The 22,066-nt window shown below is 59.8% G+C and overlaps 1 protein-coding gene across 5 annotated transcripts in view; it reads right to left on the bottom strand.

The window, feature by feature from the left end:
* The window catches only part of MAD1L1 (mitotic arrest deficient 1 like 1), a 284,873-nt gene that overhangs the window by 54,310 nt on the left and 208,497 nt on the right, over positions 1 to 22,066 (bottom strand). For all 5 annotated transcript variants that reach the window (XM_033096269.1, XM_033096268.1, XM_033096270.1 and 2 more), the window contains exon 16: positions 5,451 to 5,655. In XM_033096269.1, coding sequence (XP_032952160.1) covers positions 5,451 to 5,655 — 205 coding nt within the window. The remainder of the gene's footprint in view (positions 1 to 5,450; positions 5,656 to 22,066) is intronic.

Genomic DNA, 22,066 nt, shown 5'->3' with positions numbered 1-22,066 from the left:
GGTAGTGGCGGGAGGTGGCCGCCCCTCACCCCCAACCAGGGTGCCCAGAGCGGCCCCCAGCATGCTGGCAGGGAGCGGGGCACGCTCTCCTCCTGTTTAGCCAACAGGAGGTGGGGGGGGACAGCCTCTGCCACCAGCTTTGTGAGGGGCCATCGCGTGCCGCCCCCCGGACGGCCAGCTCCAAGGCCAGTCCCTGTGCACCGCTGGACCCTACGTGTCCCCGTCAAGGACCGGCCATGGTTTCCATGGTCTGCCAAGCCAGGGGCAGGGCCACCGTGTCTGTTTGCGCAGCATCTCCGCGCCTTGGCCTGGGGCCCAGGTCACAGCAAGCCTGCTGCTCCCAGCAACACCTGTCCTCACAACCACAGGCCTAGGTGCTGCTGGGACCTGCTGGCCTTTGAGGTCCAGCGTCTCGGGGGCGGGACACTTGCTGGTGGTGTCAGGCCCTGGAGCCCTGCTTGCCAGGACGTGTCTTTGGGTGCCAGAGAACCCAGTCAGGGGCTGACCAGTGCCAAGGCTTCGGAACCTAGGGGAGGTCACAGGTCACAGCCCAGGAGCCTGGTCCCCCTGCTGCTGGAGACGGAAGCAGAGGCCCAGGGGAGGGTAGGTGTGCTGAGTCATGGCTGCTGACAACTCAGAGCCGCCAGGCGGAATAAACAAATACGCCACCACAGAGGCCGGCATCTCATCACCGTGCTCGGTCTACCCCAGGGTCTGCTCACAGTGGCAGTGCCATCTGTCTACCTGGGCACAAGGGCCATCAGCACGGTGTCTGGCTGTCCTAACATGCTCCCTCTGGGGACACGGCTGCTGCCCAGGGAGGAGTGGCCTGTGGTGCCCGTGGCGGCGGCAGCAGAGCCTGGCCTGGGGTCACACGCCTGGCTTCAGCCATGGGGCTTTATCTCTATGCCTTGGCTGTCCCCCCAGCCCCAGACAGAAGCAGCCCATGAGCCTGTGAGAAGGAGGGTGCAGGTTCTGTGAAGGTGGCCGGTGGTCCACATGGGGGCATGTCCTCAACCTGAGGATCCTGAGCTGACCTGGCCCAAGAAACGCCCTACCATACCTACCACGGCCATGGCTGGTCCCGTGACCCAAGGACGGAACCACCCACACTTCTGGTCAGACACCTGCAGCCGGGTCTGCCCAGGCACCCTCCACCATACGGCCGTGCCTCACTCAGGCCCGCTGGGGCCCACGTGCCTCCCCCAAGGCTCCAGCCTCTGAGGCCATGCAGGCCCATCCCTGCCAGCCCAGCGCCTGGGTGGCCTGGCACCCGCCGGGCCTCCACAAGCCTTGTGCAGTGGCCACATGGGGCAGAAAGGCATGGAAAGCTCCGGCCCACATCGCCTCTCCAGATACTGGAGGTGTTCCATTCCATTCTGACAAAGTCCCAGAACCTCTGGCCAGAACCAGTCTGCACTGGCTGCTGCCAAGGCTACTGCCCTGGGCTGGCGCTCAGACGCTCTGCATTTCACGTCTTCTTTCCAGGTTTCTTCCCTCATTTTACCGGAGGCGCATCTTCTCCCAGCCTCCTGAGAATGGGGGCGGGGAGCTCAACCTTCTCACACCTTGAAAATGAGAAGCTGTCCTCAGACTCATGGGGGTTGGGGCGGCAGTCGGGTGCCCCGCGGCACAGATCTGGGCCTCCCTGCTTCCAGGGCTTCTGCGGAGAAGAACGAGGCCATCCCAACCCCTGACCTCCCACAAGTCACCTACGTTCCGTTCCCTCCCTTAAGTCCTCAGGGTCTTCCCCTTGTCCCCACGTGAACCTGGTGGGGATGGTCTCTGAGTGCCCACATGACAGGCAGAGTAACCTCCCTTCCCTCCGGGAAACGCTCCCCTTTGAGGCTCTGACTGCTCGGGTTTTGGATCTCACGGGCTGTTCCTCGAAGTTTCTTCACCTTTTTTCTCCTGTCTTCCATCTCACTGTGTTTTTGTTCTATTCCCTATTTTATCCTATAAATCTTCTACTTAGGTTTTCATTTAACTCTTGATATTTGTAACTTACAAAGCACATTTTTTTCCTCTTTGAAAGCATTTTAAACCATCGCATTCTTGCTCGTTTCATTGCGGCGACGTCCTTCCTCACCTCCAAGGGTCCCCTGGTACAACTCGCCGGCGGTTTACTTGCCTCTGAGGGTGTGTTCCTGCCGAGTGACGTTTTTCCCTCCTCGTACATCTTGCTCTGTTTCTCAGCGTCCAGCAGTCCTTGGTTACCCACTATAATCAGGAATGAGCTCTCAGGGCCCTCCGAGCGGGGGCCCCTGTGCAGTGACAGGCCACACTGTCTCCTGGGTCCCCAACACCAGTGCCTTTGGTCTTGTCAGGCTGGTCAGCGGCCCCGAGAGGAGCCTGCCCTGGGGGGGTGAACGGAGCGGATGTGGGGTGAGGGGCCGGGTGGGTGTCAGATCCATGTGCGCCCGTCCACTCTGGCCCCCAAGTTGTCAGTGCTGAACTCTGCGCTGGGCAGGGGTCCTCTGCAGCTCCCTCCAGAGCAGCGGTTCACAAACGTGAGGTGGCGCCTGTCACCACAAATGGCTGGCCCACCCCCAGGATTTCTCACCCTGCACGAATGAGCTGGAGCCCGAAACCCTGCGTTTCTGCATGTTCCCGGAGGCTGCCGCCAGTGGGGACCACTCTGGAATCACTGCTCCAGGAGAAGAAAGCACGGCTCTATCTTCCACTTTTCATTTTTGCTGGGGGAGAGGCAACTGCCCATTGCATGCAGCTGGACGGGAGCTGTGGGGATCTGACCGCCTCTCAATGACACTGGCCAGGGAGCAGCCAGCACCCCTCCCCCAGGGCCACTGCTGCCAACTCTGGGGAGTTTTGTGGTGTAACTGGGCGTGCTGCTCGGCTCTGCCACCCTCACGGTCCTATGTTCCTGGGTTTGCTCACCATTCAGCTACCCACCACTGGATCCCAGATTCCAAAGAATTGCTGCTGGATCCTCTCTTGTCAGTTAAACTCTTAAAGAACAAAACCCCAATCCCCTTACTATGATTTTAGGGGGGGCCTCATGGAGGGGGGCAGAGCAGATGCCCACGCCGTCGGCCATCTGTGCCTGGGTGCCCAGGCCCGCGGACCTCCTCTCCATCCACACCTGAACCACACAGGCCGGGCCAGGGCTGCCCCCTTCCTGGGCCCTGCTCTAGGTGACCTGGGGCCTGACTGACGCTCCAAGGTCTCTCCCCCAGTGTGACGCAGAAGCACCTCCTCTAAGCCCCGTCCACTAGGCCTTGGGACCTGTCACAGCACCCTCCCCAGATGCCGAGCACGTCCTCATGCTGAGCACTGAGCGATGGAGGAGAGCCAACAGCCACAGAGGGATGACTGGTCGTATCAGATGAGGTCAGGGACCTGTGCGAGCCCTTTCACAGAGGACACACCACTGGAAGGCGTTCCCGCTTGCCAGCTCAGCTCATGGATGTTTCAAGAACACGGGGCTGGAGGGAGCCCGGGAGGAGGCAAGAATTTGGACCTGGGAAACCACAGCATGATGCCCTGCTGGCTGAGTGAGCTCACAGGAGGCTTTCATGGGAGACAGCGGAATGGATGCTCTGGAAGGCCTCCGTGCTCTGTGTGCCAGGATTCCAGAATCTTCTCCCCTGGCTGTGGCCCAGTGGCCTCCAGTGGCCAGCGCTGCAGGTGGACAGACTGGAAGTACGAGGACCAGCTGTGTGGTCGGGGGGCAGAGCAGCTCCCGGGGTGGCGTGCTGGGGGCCCGCGCTCTGGTGGGCATCACCTGGCGTCAGCAGTTTTCTCTGCTCCACCAGGAAACAGTCATCAGAACAGAGAGAGTTCCGTAGCTACAGAAAATGGGACTGGATTTAAGTCCCGCACAGAGGTCCAAACCCACTTCTGAAAACACAGGAAGGGAGAGGCTGACGTGAGGCACGAGCGTGTGTGACGTGTGCACGTGCACATGTAACAGAGTGTACCATGTGTGTGAACACGACCGTGAGCCCTCTGCACACATACACCCTGCGCTTCCTGTCCAAGACCCCGGTGGTGATGATGGGGACGCAGCCCCTGGCGCGCACACAGCCTTACCCAGTGTCCAAGGCACACAGTGGTGGAGGCCGGCAGGGTCCCACTGAATTCCATACTGCTGGGCACAGCTGGCCCCATGTGGGTGCACGGGCTCCCGGTCCCACAGAAGACACGGGGCCGAGGGTGCTGGGGACCATCACACGCTAAGGACAGTTGTGGGAACAGGTGACAAGACTAAGAGGAAGAATGGGGTCTACTATGCACCAGGCTTGTGTCGGGGCTTTGAGGCCCGTCTCCTGTAGGCTTGTCAGTCTCGGTTTTATAGTCGAGACTCTGCAGCTTTAAGAGGGTGACGATGTGAGGAGACACATCACTGGGAACTCAAGGTCTGACGCCAGAGCCCGGGAGCAGCCCCCAGGCCTCGGGGACTATGACCACTGCCTGTGCAAAAGGCAACTTCTATGGACGGCTGACAGAGCAGGCAGGCAGGAGAGGGGACCGTATGCAAGACCCCCGACAAAGGAGCAACGCCGAGAACAAATGGCTCCAGATGCGGCATGTCACGGGTAAGATGACGGGACACGCCCTTTCCACCCCAGATGCTCATGCTAAGTGTCCTGCCTGCACCGGGATGGCAGACACATGAAAGGAAGCAGGAATGGGCTTCACAGGAGGAACCACTCAGAAAGGCAAGAGGCAAATGTCCGAAAGCGGCAGCCTCGCCCCAGTGTGGACGTCCTGCAAACATCACTGAGGGCAGGCAGGGAGAGCCCTCGGCAGACACAAGCCGAGGCGCGTGCGAGCTGTGCTCCTGGAAGGCTCGGGCGGGGGCCTCCTCCCAGAGCAGAGAGGCTGCAGGTGCCCCTCTGGCCACCCGGCTTCCCCACAGGGTTCACTGTGTCCGGTGACCCCAGGAAAACTGGGCCCCCAAAGGGTCCCTTCCTTTGCACCAATGGACCTGCTTTTCTCTGCACTTGCTGAGTGCACGTTCTGAGGACAGGACTCGGCGACTGTAACACTCTGAGGCCTGGAGTGACAGACACCAGCTGTTACTTTACTGGAGGTGACGAGCCCTGTGGCCACAGGTCGCTTCCCTGATTTACAGAGTGCCGTGCGGGGTGAGCGCGGATTAGAAAGCGGCTTCCCGTGGCCTGTGCAGAGGGCCCCTGGGTCCTGCGAAATGCACTTAGAAAGACGGCCCTATTTCCATGGAGTATTGGATTTACTTGTGATGAATGGGTCCATGTAAACTGATAAATGGTATTAACTTGTTCTTGGCGTCTGAAAAAGATTTCAGCCACTTATTTGCCCACTGCCGCCTGAGCTACTTTCTGCCACTCTCTGCACAGCCCCTGCGATGCTCGGTCCAGGCCCTCCCTTGGCCTGGCTGCCCGCACAGGACGGATGGAAAGACACTCAAGCCACCCCACTGGCTGTCAAGGACAGGGAGGGCCTACCTGCCACCTCCTTGGACGACGGCAGGCACGAGGCCTCCAAGCCGGCCGGGACGGGGCCGCCTCTCTCCAGGGTGCCCAGCAGGGTCCGCAGCCGCTCGCACTCCTCCTGCAGCCGAGCCTGGTCCTGGCGGAGGCCCTGCCGCGCCTCGCTGGCTGGGTTCACAGCCAGGTGCAGAACTTTGGTTTTGCTCTGGTCGTAGTCACCCTGCGGGAGCAAAGGGCAGACGTCAGCACAGCCATGGCTTTTGTGGCCAAGACAGGACACAGACGTTCAGGTCCACGGCGCCCAATACCTGTCACCTGAGGGTGACAATCAGGATCGGGTGTGGCAAACATGGTGGCCAGGGCCCAGCTCTCGGTCCTCCTCCTGCACGTGCACAGCTCGGCCAGGCACGTCACTGCTCTGGGCATCTGTGCCCCTCACTGAGGGCACGCTGCCACCATTTACCTCCAGGAGGTGTAAGGAAGAAACGGGGGAGGAAGCAGAGAACCTGCCCGACGCACCTTTGGAACATCACCGATGCTCAGCACACACGAGCCCCTCCTCTCAGTCTTAACCACCCAATGTACAAGCAGACGGAGGCGACATCTTTTACAAAGTGCGACGCTTTTCAACACGCTGTCAGCAAATACTGCAGTGACTCGGGGCGCCAGCCAGCCTGGGCTGCCACCTGGGCCGGCTGCTCACTCTTTGGAGCAGGGCCCGAACAGCCAAAACAAACAGGCGACAGAATCAGCGAGAACGCTGCTGAGGTCCCAGGTGCCCCACGCAGCCCGTTACACTCGGCATCGCCGTGCCGCCTCGGTGCCATTCGCACACCAATACCGATGTGTTTCTTCACATTTCCGAGTTCCCCCCACGCCCTTTTCCTGTTCTGGGACCCACGTGACTTTTGGTCGTCCCATCTCCTGCTCCTCTGGGCTGTGACAGTTTCTCAGACTGCCCTCATTTCGGATGACCTGACTGTCAAGAGTGTTGCCCGGGGGTGTTGCAGAGCGTCCGTCTGCTGGGACCACGTCCTCCTCCTGACTGCCTGGGGGTGTAGGTTTGGGGAGGAGAGCCCAGGGGTGCAGTGCCCGTCACACGTCACCCCTCAGGTGCAGCTCTGACCTTGGTCCCTGGCTGGGTGTGGTGCAGGTCTGTCCACGGGAAGGGGCTCTCCTGCCCTGCCTACACTGCGCCGGAAGTCACCGTGCAGCCACACCTGAGATTTGTCTCTTCTCCCCACGTACGTGTTCAATCCCTTACTGGTACTAGTGGTGACTGGACATTTGTTTGATGCTCCCCATCTTATTGCTTTGGCCACTGGAGCTTTCTGTTGGCTCCTGGGTCCCCCTGACATGCCCCGTCCAGGTGTTACATTTTCGGGCACTTCCTTCCTTTCTGGAACTAGAAAGTGTTCTAGGCTCGGCCTGTGTGTTTCCTGCTCCGTCCCAGAGCCAGCCATGTCCACACGGAGCCGGGGCTCCATTTCCTGGGGATGGAGCCAGAACCCCAGATCTGGGCGCTGGCGTGCGTGCTGCCTCCTGTGCCTCTCAGCAGACAGAGCCAGGAAGAGTGTGTGCACGCGCCGTGTGTGCGCTGCCTCGTGTCCATCCGCTATCTATGGACATTTCTGTAGGGAGCACCGAGGCCGCAGTAGACGGGGGCTCTAACCGCCTCCAGCAGTGACAGCCTGGCTCCCCCGCCCACCGCGCACGGGCCTGGCTGTTCCATTGGGACATGCGACAGACAGCAGCCTGAGGATGTTGACCCATCTTTGTGGAAGCACTGTCGACGAGCACAGGGCAGCGTGAAGTTGCTCCTGCCGTTAGTTTGCAGACCCTCCATTCCCCAGCACCTGACCGTCCCCCCAGTGACACTGTTTCCTATCAGCTACACGGGACCGTCTGGTCACATTCTGGATTCCATCCTCCTGGGTGGTTTCTAAAATTCTACATACTTTCAGGTTCACTCTTCGTGCCGTTAAGTTTTACCGTCTGTGACAAATGCAGTGTCATGCATCCTCCATCACAATGGCACGCAGAGCAGCTTCACTGCCTTCAGAGGAAGCTCCTCCCTCCCGAGGGCACAGGTGTCACGAGCCCCCACGTGGGAGCGGACGGGGAGGCTGCTGCCCTCCCACGCTGAACCCTGTAGTCCTCAGCCAGGAGGACGGGCGGCAGGGGTCGGAGGCCCTGAGGAGGTCACACCCGCTCCCTGGGCCTCCCTGACAAGCAGGGGTCACCCCAGGGTAAGGCAGGGAGCCTGCCGCAGACAAGTGCCATGCTGAGGAAGCGCCGCCCCAGCGGGTGGTCGTGGGCTGACAAGCTTGGCGGTGCACACGCATGCGTACAGGCCTGGGGTCCCCCTTGGCCAAGTGCTCCGAGAGACGGCGTCCCAGAGCTGGTGGCCCTGGGACACTGTCCGCCTCTGCACATGAGGGACCCTGAGACAGCCAAGCAGACAAGCACCTGCCCCCTCTAGCTCTGACACCTAGGGACCCCTTCTCCTCTGACAATCCAGTCTCCCACCGCCTGTGCCTTCTGCCCACACATTTCTCCTCCCTCTTCAGGGAGAACAGGAAATGGCATCTTCATTCAGATCACAACACTCCCCGGGGAAAAGAGCAGGGAGCTCAGGCTGCTGTGCGCAGTGCCCCTGCAAGTCGCTGAAGATGTGCAGCCACTGCTCCGCCCTCAGCCAGCCTGAGCCCCAAACCCTTAGAATGTACCTCAAAAAGGGAGGAAGGAGGGGAGGCGGGAATGGGCAGCAAGACCCCCCCAGGTAAAACTGCTTCCTGACACCACTTCACAGCGGAAGTGTGAACCCTGGCGGCCCCTTGCTGAAGGGCACAGTGGAGGCGTCCACCACAGGGAGAGAACACACACTGTCAGAGGGAGCGCAGGCTTCACGTCATGCTGTCTCCGTCCTGAGAAGAGCCACCTGGGGGCTACCGGAGAATGAATGAGTGTGCTGTGCACCGCGGAACACAAACTGGGTTTCTTATCACCCCCAAGTGTCCAAATGCAGTTTCTCACCCCTTAAAAATGTACAAAGCAGAGGTTGGCAGGCCGGGCCTGGCCTGGATCCACCCGTTACCTCCCGAGTCAAGAGAGTGAAGGCTCCCTCTTTCCCTCAGGTCACGAAGCAGGTGGTCCGGGGTCTGAGCTGTAGGTCCGAACTGGCCACCCCTTCCTCCCCGATCCCGAAGACCCCACTGCCCACACCTGGGAAGGGCCCCGCAGGGTGCTGGGCACAGTAGCAGATGTGGAGGCCACTCATTCTCACCAGACTCAGGAGAGATGGTGCCTGGCTGCCACCTAAGACCGCGCTTTCTAATGACTGGCTCTCTGTTGTGGGTGAGCTTTTCCCCTTGATGGGAGCTGCAGGCACAGAAAACGCATCAGTGTGTCAGAGGAGGTAAGGATCAAACTGAGAATCAGCAGGGCTTAACCAAACCAACGGCACAGAGTGGGAGAGAAAACAGTTCTCACAGACTTGATGGGCTGGGAGAAATGACGAGCCTGTGAAAGCTCTTGGTGTCACAATGAGTGGAGCGGGCACTGAGGTCCATCTGCTGACGTGGTGACAACACAAGCTGCTTCCACAGTTTGGGGATGAAGTTGCATCAGCTCCCGGTCCCCAAGTCTCTGGCTCTGGCCACAGGGGAGCAGGGCCACTACCCACCCCAAACGGTGCAGCAGAGGCCCAGTGGGGACACAGGTTTGGTCAGTGGGCAGACAGCACTACGGCTGGAGTAGGATAAGCTCTGTCCTGGTTCTCATCCGCGCAGACCCAAGGGCCTGGGCCACGGCCGCAGTGAGTTCTGCTGCTGACTGAACTGCAGACCATGGCTTTGGGCCCCTCCCCTGGGAAATGAGGACGACCACTCCTCAGACAGCTGAGCACGACGGGGTGACGTCGACTGAAACACTCCAGGGGCTGTCAAGTCTGCACTGAGGTTTCCATTTCTGTATCAAGTGTGCTTCTCACGCGACGCCCTCTGGAGATGACAGGCACTGCCACCGCCCCGTGTGTCCCCCACACTGAACCACTCCCTCCCTCGGTTTCTCTCTCCCTCACTCACCTACACACTGGCTCACTGACTGTCACCCTTGGGTTCCTTCCATCCTTCCATCAGTTCACCTACCCATCCACCTAGCCACCCTTCCTCCCTCCCTCCCGTCCTTCGGACCATCCATCTTTTCTTCCTTCCCTTCCTTGCATCCATCCATCCTTCTGACCTCCCTCCTTCCTCTTTCCTCCCTCTCCCCTCCATTTCTTCCTTCCATCCAGCACTGACCACTAGGCCCTGGGCAGCCAGGTCAGAAGTAGCCCAATGCCTCCGGCCAGGAAGGACTGCCCGGGCCAGAGCTCAGGGGTCACTCCTGGCTCCTCTGGGAGGAGGGCCATGCCTGTGTGCTCAGGTGGTGCCAGCCTTTGCTCCAGGTGGAACTGTCCCTAAGGTGGAGGGCTGGACCGGCCCAGGGCAACAGCTGAACTTCCAGGCACGCTGCTGTGACCAAAAGCCAGGGGCAGTACGAGGCAGTCACCCACACCCACCTACGAACCAGCAGCCCGTGCACCAGGCATGTTGCCGAGCACTAAAAACAGGTGAATGGGCACAGTCTCCACTGTCACGGTGCTGCCACTTCAGGAAGACGTCGTCAGCCTCATGTCCCAGACTCAGACACTGGTAACTGTGCACAACTCTCATGATGAATTTCAAATGCTCTAGGTATCCCCCAAGGTCTGGTCCTGTCCCTTTGCTGGCCTGGTGGCCTACCAACCGCCGAGGACCAGTAGGCGTGCCACACACCACCAGGTTTCCGGGCTTCGGGGGTCCTGCTCCCACCGTCTCCTACACCCAGTGGGCTGCCACTGTCCTCCAGCCGGTTGCCCCCCACCACCACCCCTGAGCTGGCTGGTCCCCGCGCCCTCTCAGAGCATCCACTACCCTCCACTGGTAACATCTGCAGGCACGTCCATCTCCCCACTGAGGCCATGAGTTCCTCACGCTAGAGACTAACCCCATGGGGACACGGGCAGTGACATCCTGGTCCCTCTTTAGCCCTGAGCAGTGGCCGAGACACATGGGCACTTGGTAAAGAAGCGACAGATGGAGGGAGGCAGTCTCTGAGGCTTCTCAGCGAAGAGACGTCCTTTGGGGGGTACGGGAGCCACAGGCTCACCGGGCTTCCCGGGGGGAGGTAGCCTCTGCTCACTGCCTCTGTCCTGTGTGACGCCTGAGGTCCCAGAATCCTAACCCTGCTGTAAAGATTAGGAAATAAAGGCCACGGAGGCTACAAGGCCTAGCTGAGATGGTGGGCGGAGGACAAGTGACCGCAGGCGCTGGGGTCCACCCCGGGCAGGCTGGGAATGGCCGAGCACAGCCACTGGCTGAGTCTCGGGGCTGCCCCGATGCTCCTCAGCTTGTGGGAGCCAGTGGCATTGCGTCTGCCAGCTCGAGGTCTCGGATGAGGGGACTGTCCCTGAACTAGGCCAGCCCTGCAGAAAGAATCAGGCCGAGAGGATGTCACATGCCCTGTGAGCACAGCCTGTGGCAAAGCAATTCTGCCACTCTGAGCCCACCTTCTTCTTTCTATTTTACCTTCAAACTGAAGAGTGAGCCAGAGGCAGAATCTGCCGACACCACTCTCGACTGCTCTGCTCCCGCCTGAGGGCTAGCATCCGACACAGCCGCCCATTTCCAGGACCGACAAGAGCTGAGGCTGAGGTCTCCACCCGGCACGAGCAGCACAGCGAGCGAGTTCCTGCTCACGTGTGCACCCAGCACGCTGCTGAAGTCGGGGCACAGTCACAGCCACTGTCCCCAGAAACCTCCCTGTGAAGTCCTCACTGTCTCTAGGCTGCTGTGGTATGCAGGAGGTCCAAGCACCTGGATGTCGGCATGCCCTCTTGTGACACATCTGAGCCTGCATGTGAACACGCGATGGGGCCTCCCTGGGATGGAAGGCCACAAGGAGAGAGACCGTTTCTTCAGCCACCCGAGCGGGTCCAGACCAGCAGGCCCACCAGCAGGAGACAAGACGGCTGCTGCTTTAAGACAAAGCCCCAGGTAACTGATGCAGCCCCCTGGAGGAGGTTATTTACACAGGAGACAAGATGGGGGCACCAAGGGCCTCCTGGTCCCAACCACCTGGGGGACAGGCTTCTTGGGAGGCCCCTGGGCAGTGCCTTTGGGACTCTCCAAGGTAAGGACAGGGCCGAGCGGTCCCGCTGACCCGGTCACGATGCTGATGCACAGCTGTGTTGGTGCCGTTTATGGCGGTTCTTTGTAGTAACTGAAAGTATGCACTTGGTGCGCTGGGTGAAGTGAAGGGCAGGAGCCATCCCCTGAGCCGGCAGCCCCAGGCCCCACCCGCTGCTGAAGCTGGGGCATCCCACCTAAGCCAAGGGCATCGAGGCACCACTCAGAAGGCTCTGTGCTGTGGTGCCCGTTCGGTCACCACCAGCCTCTCGCCCATGACTGCACTGGTCCCTCACCAAACTTCATTTAGGGGCAATGAGCTGAGAGCGGCTTGGGACTGGTGGCTCGGGGCCTCAAAGGCCGAGACAGACAAGGCTGGCTCGGCCTCTGCTTCCGGCCCTCCACGTGAGCCCCTGGTCCTGGCAGACGCAGCTGAGCCTGCGCCCACTTCCTGAGATGGCTGAAGTGGGGCCAGCGGTCCTTTTCTGGGAGGGAGCCGTACAGCCTCTGCTGCCGCTAGTCACCTGTGTCACTATGCTGGACGCAGCCAGATGCCCGCAAAGCTCCAAATGCAGAGACCACGGAAGGCCCCAGTGTGCCGACCTCTAGGACGTGCCTGACTGAGGCAGCCGGGAGAACCTAGGGGCTCCCAGGGGATGCGCTGGGGTGTGGAGGCCAGTCTCCAGAGGAGCCCGAGTGCCAGGGACACAGGAGACATGGCCTGTGTCCCCCATTCCTGCTTCCAGCTCCCCCAGGCCGAGCTGAAGAATGGATAATAATCCCTGATGAGGATGACGCCAGGACGGCTCCTGCGAGCTTAGAAACCAGAGGCCCAACTGTGACAGTAACGTGAGGACAGGGGCCCGTGCAGCCACCAGCTCACTCCGCCAGTGCTCTCGCTCCAGCCACGAGGGGAGGCGAGTGGCCTGTCTCCGGCACCCTGCACCCGCGTGGCTCTGCTCTGTGGAAGATGAGCAGATGCGAGGACTCTGCTGAGCTCTGCTGCCAGATGACAGCTTTGAGGAAGGAAAGGGGGAAATGGCTATAATCTTCTGCTAAAAATGTGTTGCCTTATTTGATCCACCACCGCTGAGGAAACTGTTGAGACGCTGACGAGAATCTCAGAAGGAACAGCTCAGTACCTCCTCTGATGTGCTGGTACGATGACTGGCCACACCAACATATTTCCCGTGCCAAGGGGGCGGCAGAACGGGCGCTTGTGTCACTAAGCACAGTTAAGCGAGAAGACCCCATCAGGGCCTGGGGGGACAGGGCCCCAGCAGGCAGGCGCCTGGCACAGGCTGTCAGGGAGGGGTCGGTGCCGTGTGAGGGGCTCAGGGAACATCAGCCCCATGTTCTGAGGACACGGGGCGTCTAGAGTTTAGAGAGGGCAAGAGACTCGCCCTAAATCACCAGCAAACCTGGGACAGGCTGGGGCCACGAGGGCTCCCCATGGGCCTGTGCGCTCTGCCCGCGCCCCAGGAGCCCTGAGGCTCCTGCCTCCTCTCCACTGCATGGATTCTTTTTGTCACTCAGATTCTGTGCAAGGTCAAGTGACTGGCCATGTCCCTCTGCGTCCAGGACCACTGGACAGCGTCCTGAGTCCCGTGGGAGGTGGCTGGACCTATTCCACTCCTGTTTTGTTCAAGTCCTGCTCCTAACCTGCCGGTGGCCCTGAGCCCCTGTGCTCACTGGGCCCCAGGTTCCCACCTGTGGAAGCGTGCGGCGGTTGAACTTGGTCGTGAAGGGCCTTCTGGGCCTGGTGCGTGAAAACCCGCACAGAGGACAAGCCCCAGAGCCCCCGCCCGGCCTGTGGATGGACTGCTGCGGGGGGAGCATAGCTGCCCCCTGGCCACACACCTGGGGGAGGGTGCCTGCCACCCAGGGCCTGACATGCATACTAAGAGACCCTGCTGGTAAGAGGCAGAGAGGCGCAAGGAGAATTAAAAAGCACAGTTAAATAACCGCCCATCCTCATGCATATTTATAAGTCACCGGCCTGAAAGCTAAATCAATACCTCTCCCAGCTGAAGGAAGCACAGCTCAGGGGGGTGTGGGGGAAGCTCTGGGGTCCCCGCTGGGTCGGCTGGGTCCGAGGGGCAGGGCAGGATGGGGTCAGGCCGCCCTCCCAGGCCCTGTTGCAGCGACGTCGCCCCTGCTGCTACCCCAGCCTGCAGAACCGCCTGTGCACAGACGCAGGGCTGGTGCCCAGTGCCCATGAGCCGTGTGACCTCGGGCAGGTCCTTGTGCCCTGCACGCCTCCCAAGCTGGAGTGAGCGTGCCTATCTCTCACTCGGCACTCAGTGGGCTTTCAGGGTCATTCACTGCTCTGCAGCTGTGGACACAGCTGGCCCAGTCCCCCAGAGCGGGCCCTCAGGGTGTGTGCTCATGGCGGGGGAAGAGAGTGGGGGCACAGGGATCAGCATGGCCAGATCCCACATCTGCAACACCAGGAGCGCTGGCCCACCACCTCGCTTAGGGAGCGAGGAACTGAGGTCCAGAGAGGACATGAGGCCCATGCAGCCACCCAGGACCCATCACTGGGGGGTGAGGAGCGAAGCCAAGGGTTTGTGAAACCCGGCCGCAGGCCCCTGGGGACTGTCCTGTCCCCACAGGGGCTCGAAGCCTCTGTGTGCCCCTGGGCCATCATACCCACGTGCGCCACACAGCTTCAGGCAGACCTAGTGGTGACAGAGGGACAGGTGGACGGAGACTGAGATGTCCAGGGTGGGGTGGTTTCTGTACAGACCCGGGCAGGGTCCCCACCAGGCAGACATGAGGGCCTCAGCTGGACAACGGGCAGCAGATGCAGGGGACCCAGTGGACGCTCGCGTCCTGCCAGCCTGAGATGAGCCCGGCTTTGTCAGCTACACGTTGTGACTGGGCAAGTTCCCCAGATGTGTCCCCAGCAGAGCTGCCCGGAGCTGAGGAATGCAGGATCTCGCAGCACAGGCAGGACATGCGGCCGGCAGGGAAGGACTTAGAGTACAGCCCTGTCCATGTCCGTCCACAGTCCGCTCCCACGCCAGGCCATACACGTCTCCTTCGCCTGTCCTGTACCACCTCGCTGGCCTGCACGCCCTCATCAAAGTCCCCTGACCCCGGGCTCTAATCAGCAGACAGGGCACAGCCAGCACAGCCAGTCATAGGACTTGGCATTCACCTGCTGACCCCCCCACCCCCCTGAACGACCTGCTGTGAGAGGCTTGTACCCTTCCGGCAGGGCAGGGGTAAGAGGCAGTTCTCACTGTCAGGAGGGCTGGCTGGTGGCCCTCCAGGCTGAGTAATGACTTTTGGCCTGACCTGGCTCCTCCCCGTGCCCACTGCCATCGCCCTCTCCCAGGCCCTGTCCCACAAGCCCCACAGGTGGCAGCTTTGGCAAAACTCAGGGTGAGGGTCAGTGAAGGGTAAGTGTGGGGGCAGTGGCCACTGACAACTGGGATGAACCCTGGCTCAGCTGCCCCACTCCTCACCCAGCCAGCAGGCCCTCCTGCTGCTGCTGGGCAGCGGCGCTGCTGACCCCAAGCTTCCGTCTCATCGGGTGGAGCACTCTGCAGTCCACGGGACACCAGCCACCCACCTAGGCCCCGAGGCCCCGACACCAGCCACACGCACTCATCCGTCTGTGCGTGTCCCGAGCAGCCTGCAGACCACTGTCCCTATGCCCCTGCCATTCCACAACCACGTCACGGGGCCTGCCAACCGTGCGAGCCACGTCCCTGCTCGGCTGGGCAGGTGAGCCTTGAAATCAGCCGGCCTCGGCTGTCACGATCTCCTGATCAGAGAGCAAACAATAGCTGGCAGCTGAAATCCACCGTGCTGAAAGCCAGTCCGGGCTGGCAGGTCAGCTGGCAGAGGAGGGCGGAGCACAGCAGCCCCGGAGCGGCCGCCCCGCGTGCTCAGCACGGCTGCCAGGGCCCTGCTTCCCCTGCCCCAAGCCTGAGCAGTACCAGAGCTGCCTAACCAAGCCACTTAAAAAACTCTGAATCGCAGTAATATCCACATAAAATAAAATTTCCCACCTTAGCCATTTTTAAGTGTATCGTTCATCATTAAATATCCACACTGTTCTGCAGCCATCACCACAGTCGTCTCCAGAATTTTCCATCTTCCCAAACTGACACTGTCCCCAAGAAACACTCACTCCCCTCCCCACCCCCGGCCCCTCCCCCACCCTCCTACTCTCTGTCTCTGTGAATGTGACCCCTAGGTCCTCATGTCAGTGGGATCACACAGTGTGTCCTTTGTGACTGCCTGGTTTCATCAGCACAGTGTCCTCAGGGTCCATCCACGCTGTAGCAGGTGTCAGTGTCCTTCCTTTTAAGGCCGAGTAACATCCACTGTGTGACTGGACCGCATTTGTCTGTCATTCACCCGTCAGTAGACACTGGGCTGCTCCCGCCTCCTGGCACCTGTGCACAGCGCTGGTGTGGATGTGGGGTGCAGGTATGTTTGAGACCCCACTTCCAGTTCTTTTGGGCGCAGACAGACCCAGGAGTCAGACTGCTGGGACATGTGGCTAAACACAGCAACTTTTAAATATCAGCTATAACATCTGTGGTGGGGCATCAGGAAGTCTCCTTTTGAGACAGTTCTTTTAGAATATAGCGTTTTGTCCGAAAACCCCTCCACGAATGTCTTTTCTACAAGGGGAATTATGTAATGGGTCCGAATTTCCTTTCTAGGCTGCCTGCACCTCGACTGTTCTAGAACCTGCCGTGGAGAGCCACAGGACCTCTGGAAGGCTGCCTTCCCGTGCTTCCCTGAGCCAGCTCCCCCATGGCCTGTGTCCTTCCCTTCGTACCACCCGGTCGACTGCGTGTCTGTATTATCAGCCCACTGTTGGTGTCTCCCCACAGAACACAAGCTCATCAAAGCCGGGACCCTGGCGGCATCACCCTCCACGGCACCCGGGTCTGAGTGGCACCCGCCCAGCAGAGCCCAGGAATGGCAGGCTGGTCCCTGCAGCCCCGGGGCACCTGCAGGGCCCAAAGAGCTGTGCGCCAGGACCTAATGTGCCTAAATGTGAGTCACATATTTCTTACCAAGCCCGATGTCTAGGTTTGTAAAGTGTTGGGTCGCTAACTTTTTCATTGAAATGCCTTGCATGGACCATATGCAGATAACGAGAGGCGTCAAAGCAGCAGTCTGAGACGCCACGGCTGACGCAACCAGAGGCGGCACCGAGAGCCAGGGGAGACGAGGGCATGAGGCGCATGCCATGCGGCGATGGCTCCACTCACTGTGCCCCGTGCTTCTTGGGTCCTGAGTACAGCCAGTGGCAGAGTGGGGCTGGACCAGTCCCCTGAGGGGCACAAGGTGAAAAGACCCGAGGCAGCCACTCAGTGGGACCCTCGGGGGCACCCTGCAGCCTCGTCTACAACTGAGGTGCTGGGCCAACAGGCCCAGCGGGTCAGAGGACCAGCTCCAGGGCCCATGCGACAAGAAGGGGCTTCATATTCAGGACACGTCCTTCTTCTCATAAAAAATCAAAAGAAGTCAGCGCCTGCGGAAATCTCCCCACACGAACGCACATCAGCGAGCTGGGTGTTGGCAACGTTAACAAACACGAGCGTCTGCAGCCACCCGGACTTCGCGCTTCTTCCTCCACTGCAGGTCCCGTTTCACACACGTGAGAGGGGGAGGGCAGGTCCTGGACTGGACGCTGAGCCCCTGCTCCACTGTGCCCACAGGGGCTTCTGAGGCCAGTGCAGCTGGACGAAGGGCAGTGCGGGGTGGCCACGGCCACGGCCACCATCAGGGAGGTTACAAACCCCACACGTGGGACCCAGAGTCTGCCTGTGAATATGAGGCAATGAAACTGCAGAAGAGACCCACTGACGACAGACTAGCCAGATGCAACAGTGAGACACACGTTCAACAAGAAATGTGCAGGATAAATGTGTCTCTATGCAAAGTCCAAACGGGCACAACGGAGGACCCCACACACGGGAGACAGGTGACGTCCTGGTGGACGCAAACCACACCTGAGGGTGTCCGTCTCCATACGCTCGTCGTCATGTTTAGGAATCCAGCACAATTCAAAGCCGATGGGGAGGGAGCTGGATGTGCTGATTCTAAAGTCCACATACAAATAAACGAGAGCCGTTGGGGAAGTTCTGTAAAGAAGTCGTGGGGGGCAGGGGGGACGAGACAGATCAGGCACAGAAACACTGAAGCCTCAGTTAGAACACCCAGAACTGGCCCTGGTCGGACATACAGCTTATGAAGGAGACCGAGCAAACAGACCCCGAAACACGTGGGGTCTCGTGCAGGAGGCAGGTGACACCTCCAACCCGAGGCAAAACAGGCTTCAGCAGTGGTTTGGGGGAGACTAGGAAGAGTCTTTGTAAAAAACAGGTTGAGATCATGCTTCACACCCTCTACAACACCAAAATCACAACCAAATTCTAATTAGTCAGCTTTAAATGTAGAAAATGAAGCCACTGGAAAATGAGAAGAAACCCTGGGGAATTCTTTTATAACCTCGACACAAGGAAGGTAGAAACACGATCTAAAGCCCAGACTTGGGGGGTGAAGGGTTGGGGAGGGGAAGTGGGTAAATGCATCTATATAAAAACTGAAAAATAAAAACTTCTACTTTGATTAAAAAAATACTTCAGGCCAAGTCAAAAGACAAATGAAAAATTGGGAAAATATATTCACCAGTTAAAACAAAAAGAGCTCAACTCCTTAACATACAAAGAGCTCCAAGAAATCAACAAGGATCAACACCTGTTTGAAAAATGGACCAAGGAATTAACAATAGGAATATACTAAAACCCCTTCCTCTCATATATAACAAAGGGACCAAAAGTTAACACTCCGCGGAACTACGCTGCTCACCTACTGAACCAGAAACATCTGGAAGTCTGAGGGCAACTGGGCGAGGCAGTCAGGACGCTGAGGGAGCTGGTGTGACAGCGTCCTGCTCGGTTAGTTTTGCACACGCACACAGCCACAGACAGCGGCTTAACAGCCCACGCAGGTGCCCTCTGGTCCCACTGCCTGTCTTCTGGAAAGTACCCCCCACACCGACGTGCACACCTGCCCGTCTGAGGTCACAGATGAGGAGGAGACAGCCACACTGCCATCGACAGGCAGCTGGTGACACGTGCTGGCAGTCGCACAGCGGAGCCCCACGTCCTGACAGGAAGGTGGCCCCGGCGCAGCGGGTGAAGCAGCCACGTGGGGGGGTCTTTGACACAGGCTTTGCTCAGCGTTAAAGGCGGGGTGGGCGGTACGGGTGCTCATTAGGAAGGGAGGCTCAAAGGGGCCGCCACGTGGGAGGGACGACACACAAAGTGCTGCACACACAGGACTGCCTGGCCTTGCCACAACCCCAGGAGCCGGTCCCTGTCTCCTCATTTTCTAAGAAGGAGCGGGCACTCGGGTGGAGCGGCTTGCCCAGGGTCAAGTGTGTGAGCGGCGGGCGGAAATGTACATCAGGCGCATGGCCCCCAGAGTGCCCACAGGGCACCCCCCGCATGAGCCTCACTCCCTATGCACCCCGAGAACACTGGCTGGGAGCCAGGCCTGAGGCTGACGCTGTCCAAGTGACTGAGGCAAGGTCAGAGCTCACAGTCCAGAAGACCCGTGACCCCCACACAGGTCCCGGGCATGAAGACTCTGAGGGGTGACGTCTGAGCCGCGTCCCAAAGAACAGGCATGTCTGAGAGCTGGGGAGCGTGTGTGGGCTGGAGGCCACAGCTGGGGGTGGGGTGGGACGTGGGGCAGACGCCAAGGGGAAAGCCACCAGGGCAGCACGGCCGGCCCAGCAGAGCTTGTCTTGACTTCCTACAGCCCTGGTTCCCCCACGATGGCGGGTGGTGAGGTGGGACGCAGCACCGTGTGCACCTCTCACAGATGTCCCCAGCTTTCGGGGCAGAAACGGGAGCTGAGGGAGCAGGAGGGCCTAGGCGCTGCTGGGGGAGGTGGAGGCCCAGGTCTCAGTTGTGAGTGGAGGACATGACTGTGGTCACCTCCCGCCGTGGGGCAGGCACTGGCTCCTTCCTGTGCCTCTGGGCTGCTTCGCCTGCACGGTGGGAATGCTATCACCCTCGCCAGTGCCCGGGGGCGGTAAGTGAAGACGCCCAGCAGGGTCAGGCCTGGACGGCGCTCGCAGTGCCCGGCCACAGAGCAGCCCGCCCAGAGTTACCTCGAGCGGGGGATGTGAGTGGAGACCAGTGCCCAGCAGCCATGGTGCAGCGATGGCGGCTGTCCGTCGAGCTCCCCTGCGCTCAGGTCATCTGCGACAGAGGACACACCCTCAGAGTGACATCAGACCCTCACGTCCAAGCCTTCCTCACCTGAGGAAACACAATCTCCACAACGAGACAATGGATGGAACGTGCCCCATACCCAGTCATCGCGGGCCTGCAAGTTTCTATCCTCTCCGGGGAGCACCGCCCAGAGAACACTCCAGAAGTGTGGGCAGCAGGCTGTGTAGTGGGGGAGGATGTACCAAGAGCCTGGTCAGCCGCTGGCGGATCCACTGGGGAACAATCAGAGACAAGACGGGTTCTGAGAAGCAGAGGTGAGGCCTGCTTTGGGCTCGGGGCTCCACGGCAGGTGAGACCAAGTGAGAACAGATGGGTGGGGAGGGAACTGTGGTCCAAGGACTGACAAATGTGCCCCGGGGACAGCAGGCTGGGTGAGAGGGAAGCAGCAGGGGCTCAGGGGTCTGCAGTGTGGAAAGTGGACTGGAGTCCTGGCAGCCGTCACAGCACCAATGGGGAGAGGGTGACGAGACTGAAGAGTGGCAAAGGGCCTCCCTGCCCCCGTATTTGGGTAAAAGGAAGAAGGCAGGGAGAGTCTATGATTAGACAGTGTTGCTTGCCTGGTGACACAGGGACGGGAGCAGGGACAGTCCACGCACACCAGGAGCTTTCCACTCACAGGGAACCCAGTAATTTTCTACCCACTCCATTTCCAAAAAAGTTACACTTATTTAAAATGTCACTGGGCTGCAGTCTGGTCCCCTTCCTGAGCAGCACTGCAGGCTGGCATGGGGCAGCAGGGTGGGTGGCTCCCACACCCACCCACCAAGTTTCCTGAACAAGCACCGTGACTGGGCAATTCTGAGGGACAGAGCACGTGGGCTCAAACCCTGCAGATGAATTCTGCTTAATTACACGCGTGCTAAAGCATTTAGAGGGAAGGGTACAGATGTTTGCAATTTGCTTTAAAATGCACCAAAATAATTCAAAAGGATTGATGGGTGCAAGTGGGGTGGGTAGATACGTCATAAAGCAACCACAGTAAAACGTTTGTGACAGGATCGGGGTGGTGGTAAGTGGGGGTTTGTGTAAAACTCTTTCAACTTTGTGGTAGTTTGAGAACATTCATAGAATGCGGGGGAAAATCCGCTAGGCTCCACCATCACCACCGGGGACGCGGCACAGCGCTTCGTACTTGCTGTGAGGCGGGTCCAGCCTGGGTCCAGGCTGCCGGATGGGCAAGCGTCTGCCGGGCCTAGAGCCGCCGTGCGCCTGGCCCTCTCTGGACTGCACACGGTGGCAGCTCCAGGAGCATGTGGCCCGCGAGAAGCATAAATGTGGGAAACCACGCGGATCATCACCACATCAGGATGGTGGTGGTTACGATACCGGCAGCAGTGGCGACCACGCTCACCAGGTGTGTGAGGTGCCCTTGCTGGGAGCTGTTGCCGTGTTCTCCTAAAGTGGCCTGTAGGGAAGTGGTGTCAGCTCTGTGTTCAGGTGAGCAGAGCAAACAGGGCCACAGCTGGTGAGGGACAGAGCCACCAGCACACCCAGCCCCCCCCCACTAAGGGGGGGCATCGGCACTCCGTCCAGACAAATGCCATGAATGCCCTCTGTACTGCTATTCCGCATCTTCTTGGTTCTGGGAAACTAGGCCAGTGGAGGGGTGCGTGAGGAGGGCTGGGCTGGGAGGGTGCAGACGACCAAGGGCAGCCCGCCTTCAAGCCACTGGCCCAGACACACCTGGACTGGGGGGACCGGACCGCTGGGAGTGGCTGGGTGGAGGTGGGCAGGCTGCGGGTGGCAGGCCTGGGGCATAAGGAATGTGCTTCCCACTGTTTTCACGAGTTCACTCAGTCTGGTTCCCAGAGTCCCTGTGTGGGAACAGAGCCAGGAAAGCAGTTTCCAGGCACTTGGCCTCACGAGGAAAGGTACTGGTTCAGGTAGTAGTAGATGGCCGTCAGCTGTGACTAGCTGGCCATCAGCTTTAACCGGTTAGCCATTAGCCACTGATATAACTGCCGTGGCTACGCTGGCAGGTTGGTTGGTTGGCAGAGAAGTGGACGGAGGATTGTGGATTGTGTGGCTCCTGCTTCCTGTGTCTCCAACCCAGCCACCAGTGAGAATATAGCGGTATGACTCCCCTATCTATGGCTCCGTGGGTGTTCCTTTTTGGCCTCACTATATCCTGCGTTCCTGT

The sequence above is a fragment of the Rhinolophus ferrumequinum genome, chromosome 24 (genome assembly GCF_004115265.2).
Source record: "Rhinolophus ferrumequinum isolate MPI-CBG mRhiFer1 chromosome 24, mRhiFer1_v1.p, whole genome shotgun sequence".
In the NCBI taxonomy this organism is placed as follows: domain Eukaryota; kingdom Metazoa; phylum Chordata; class Mammalia; order Chiroptera; family Rhinolophidae; genus Rhinolophus; species Rhinolophus ferrumequinum.
This window is presented reverse-complemented; position numbering and strand designations above follow the sequence as displayed.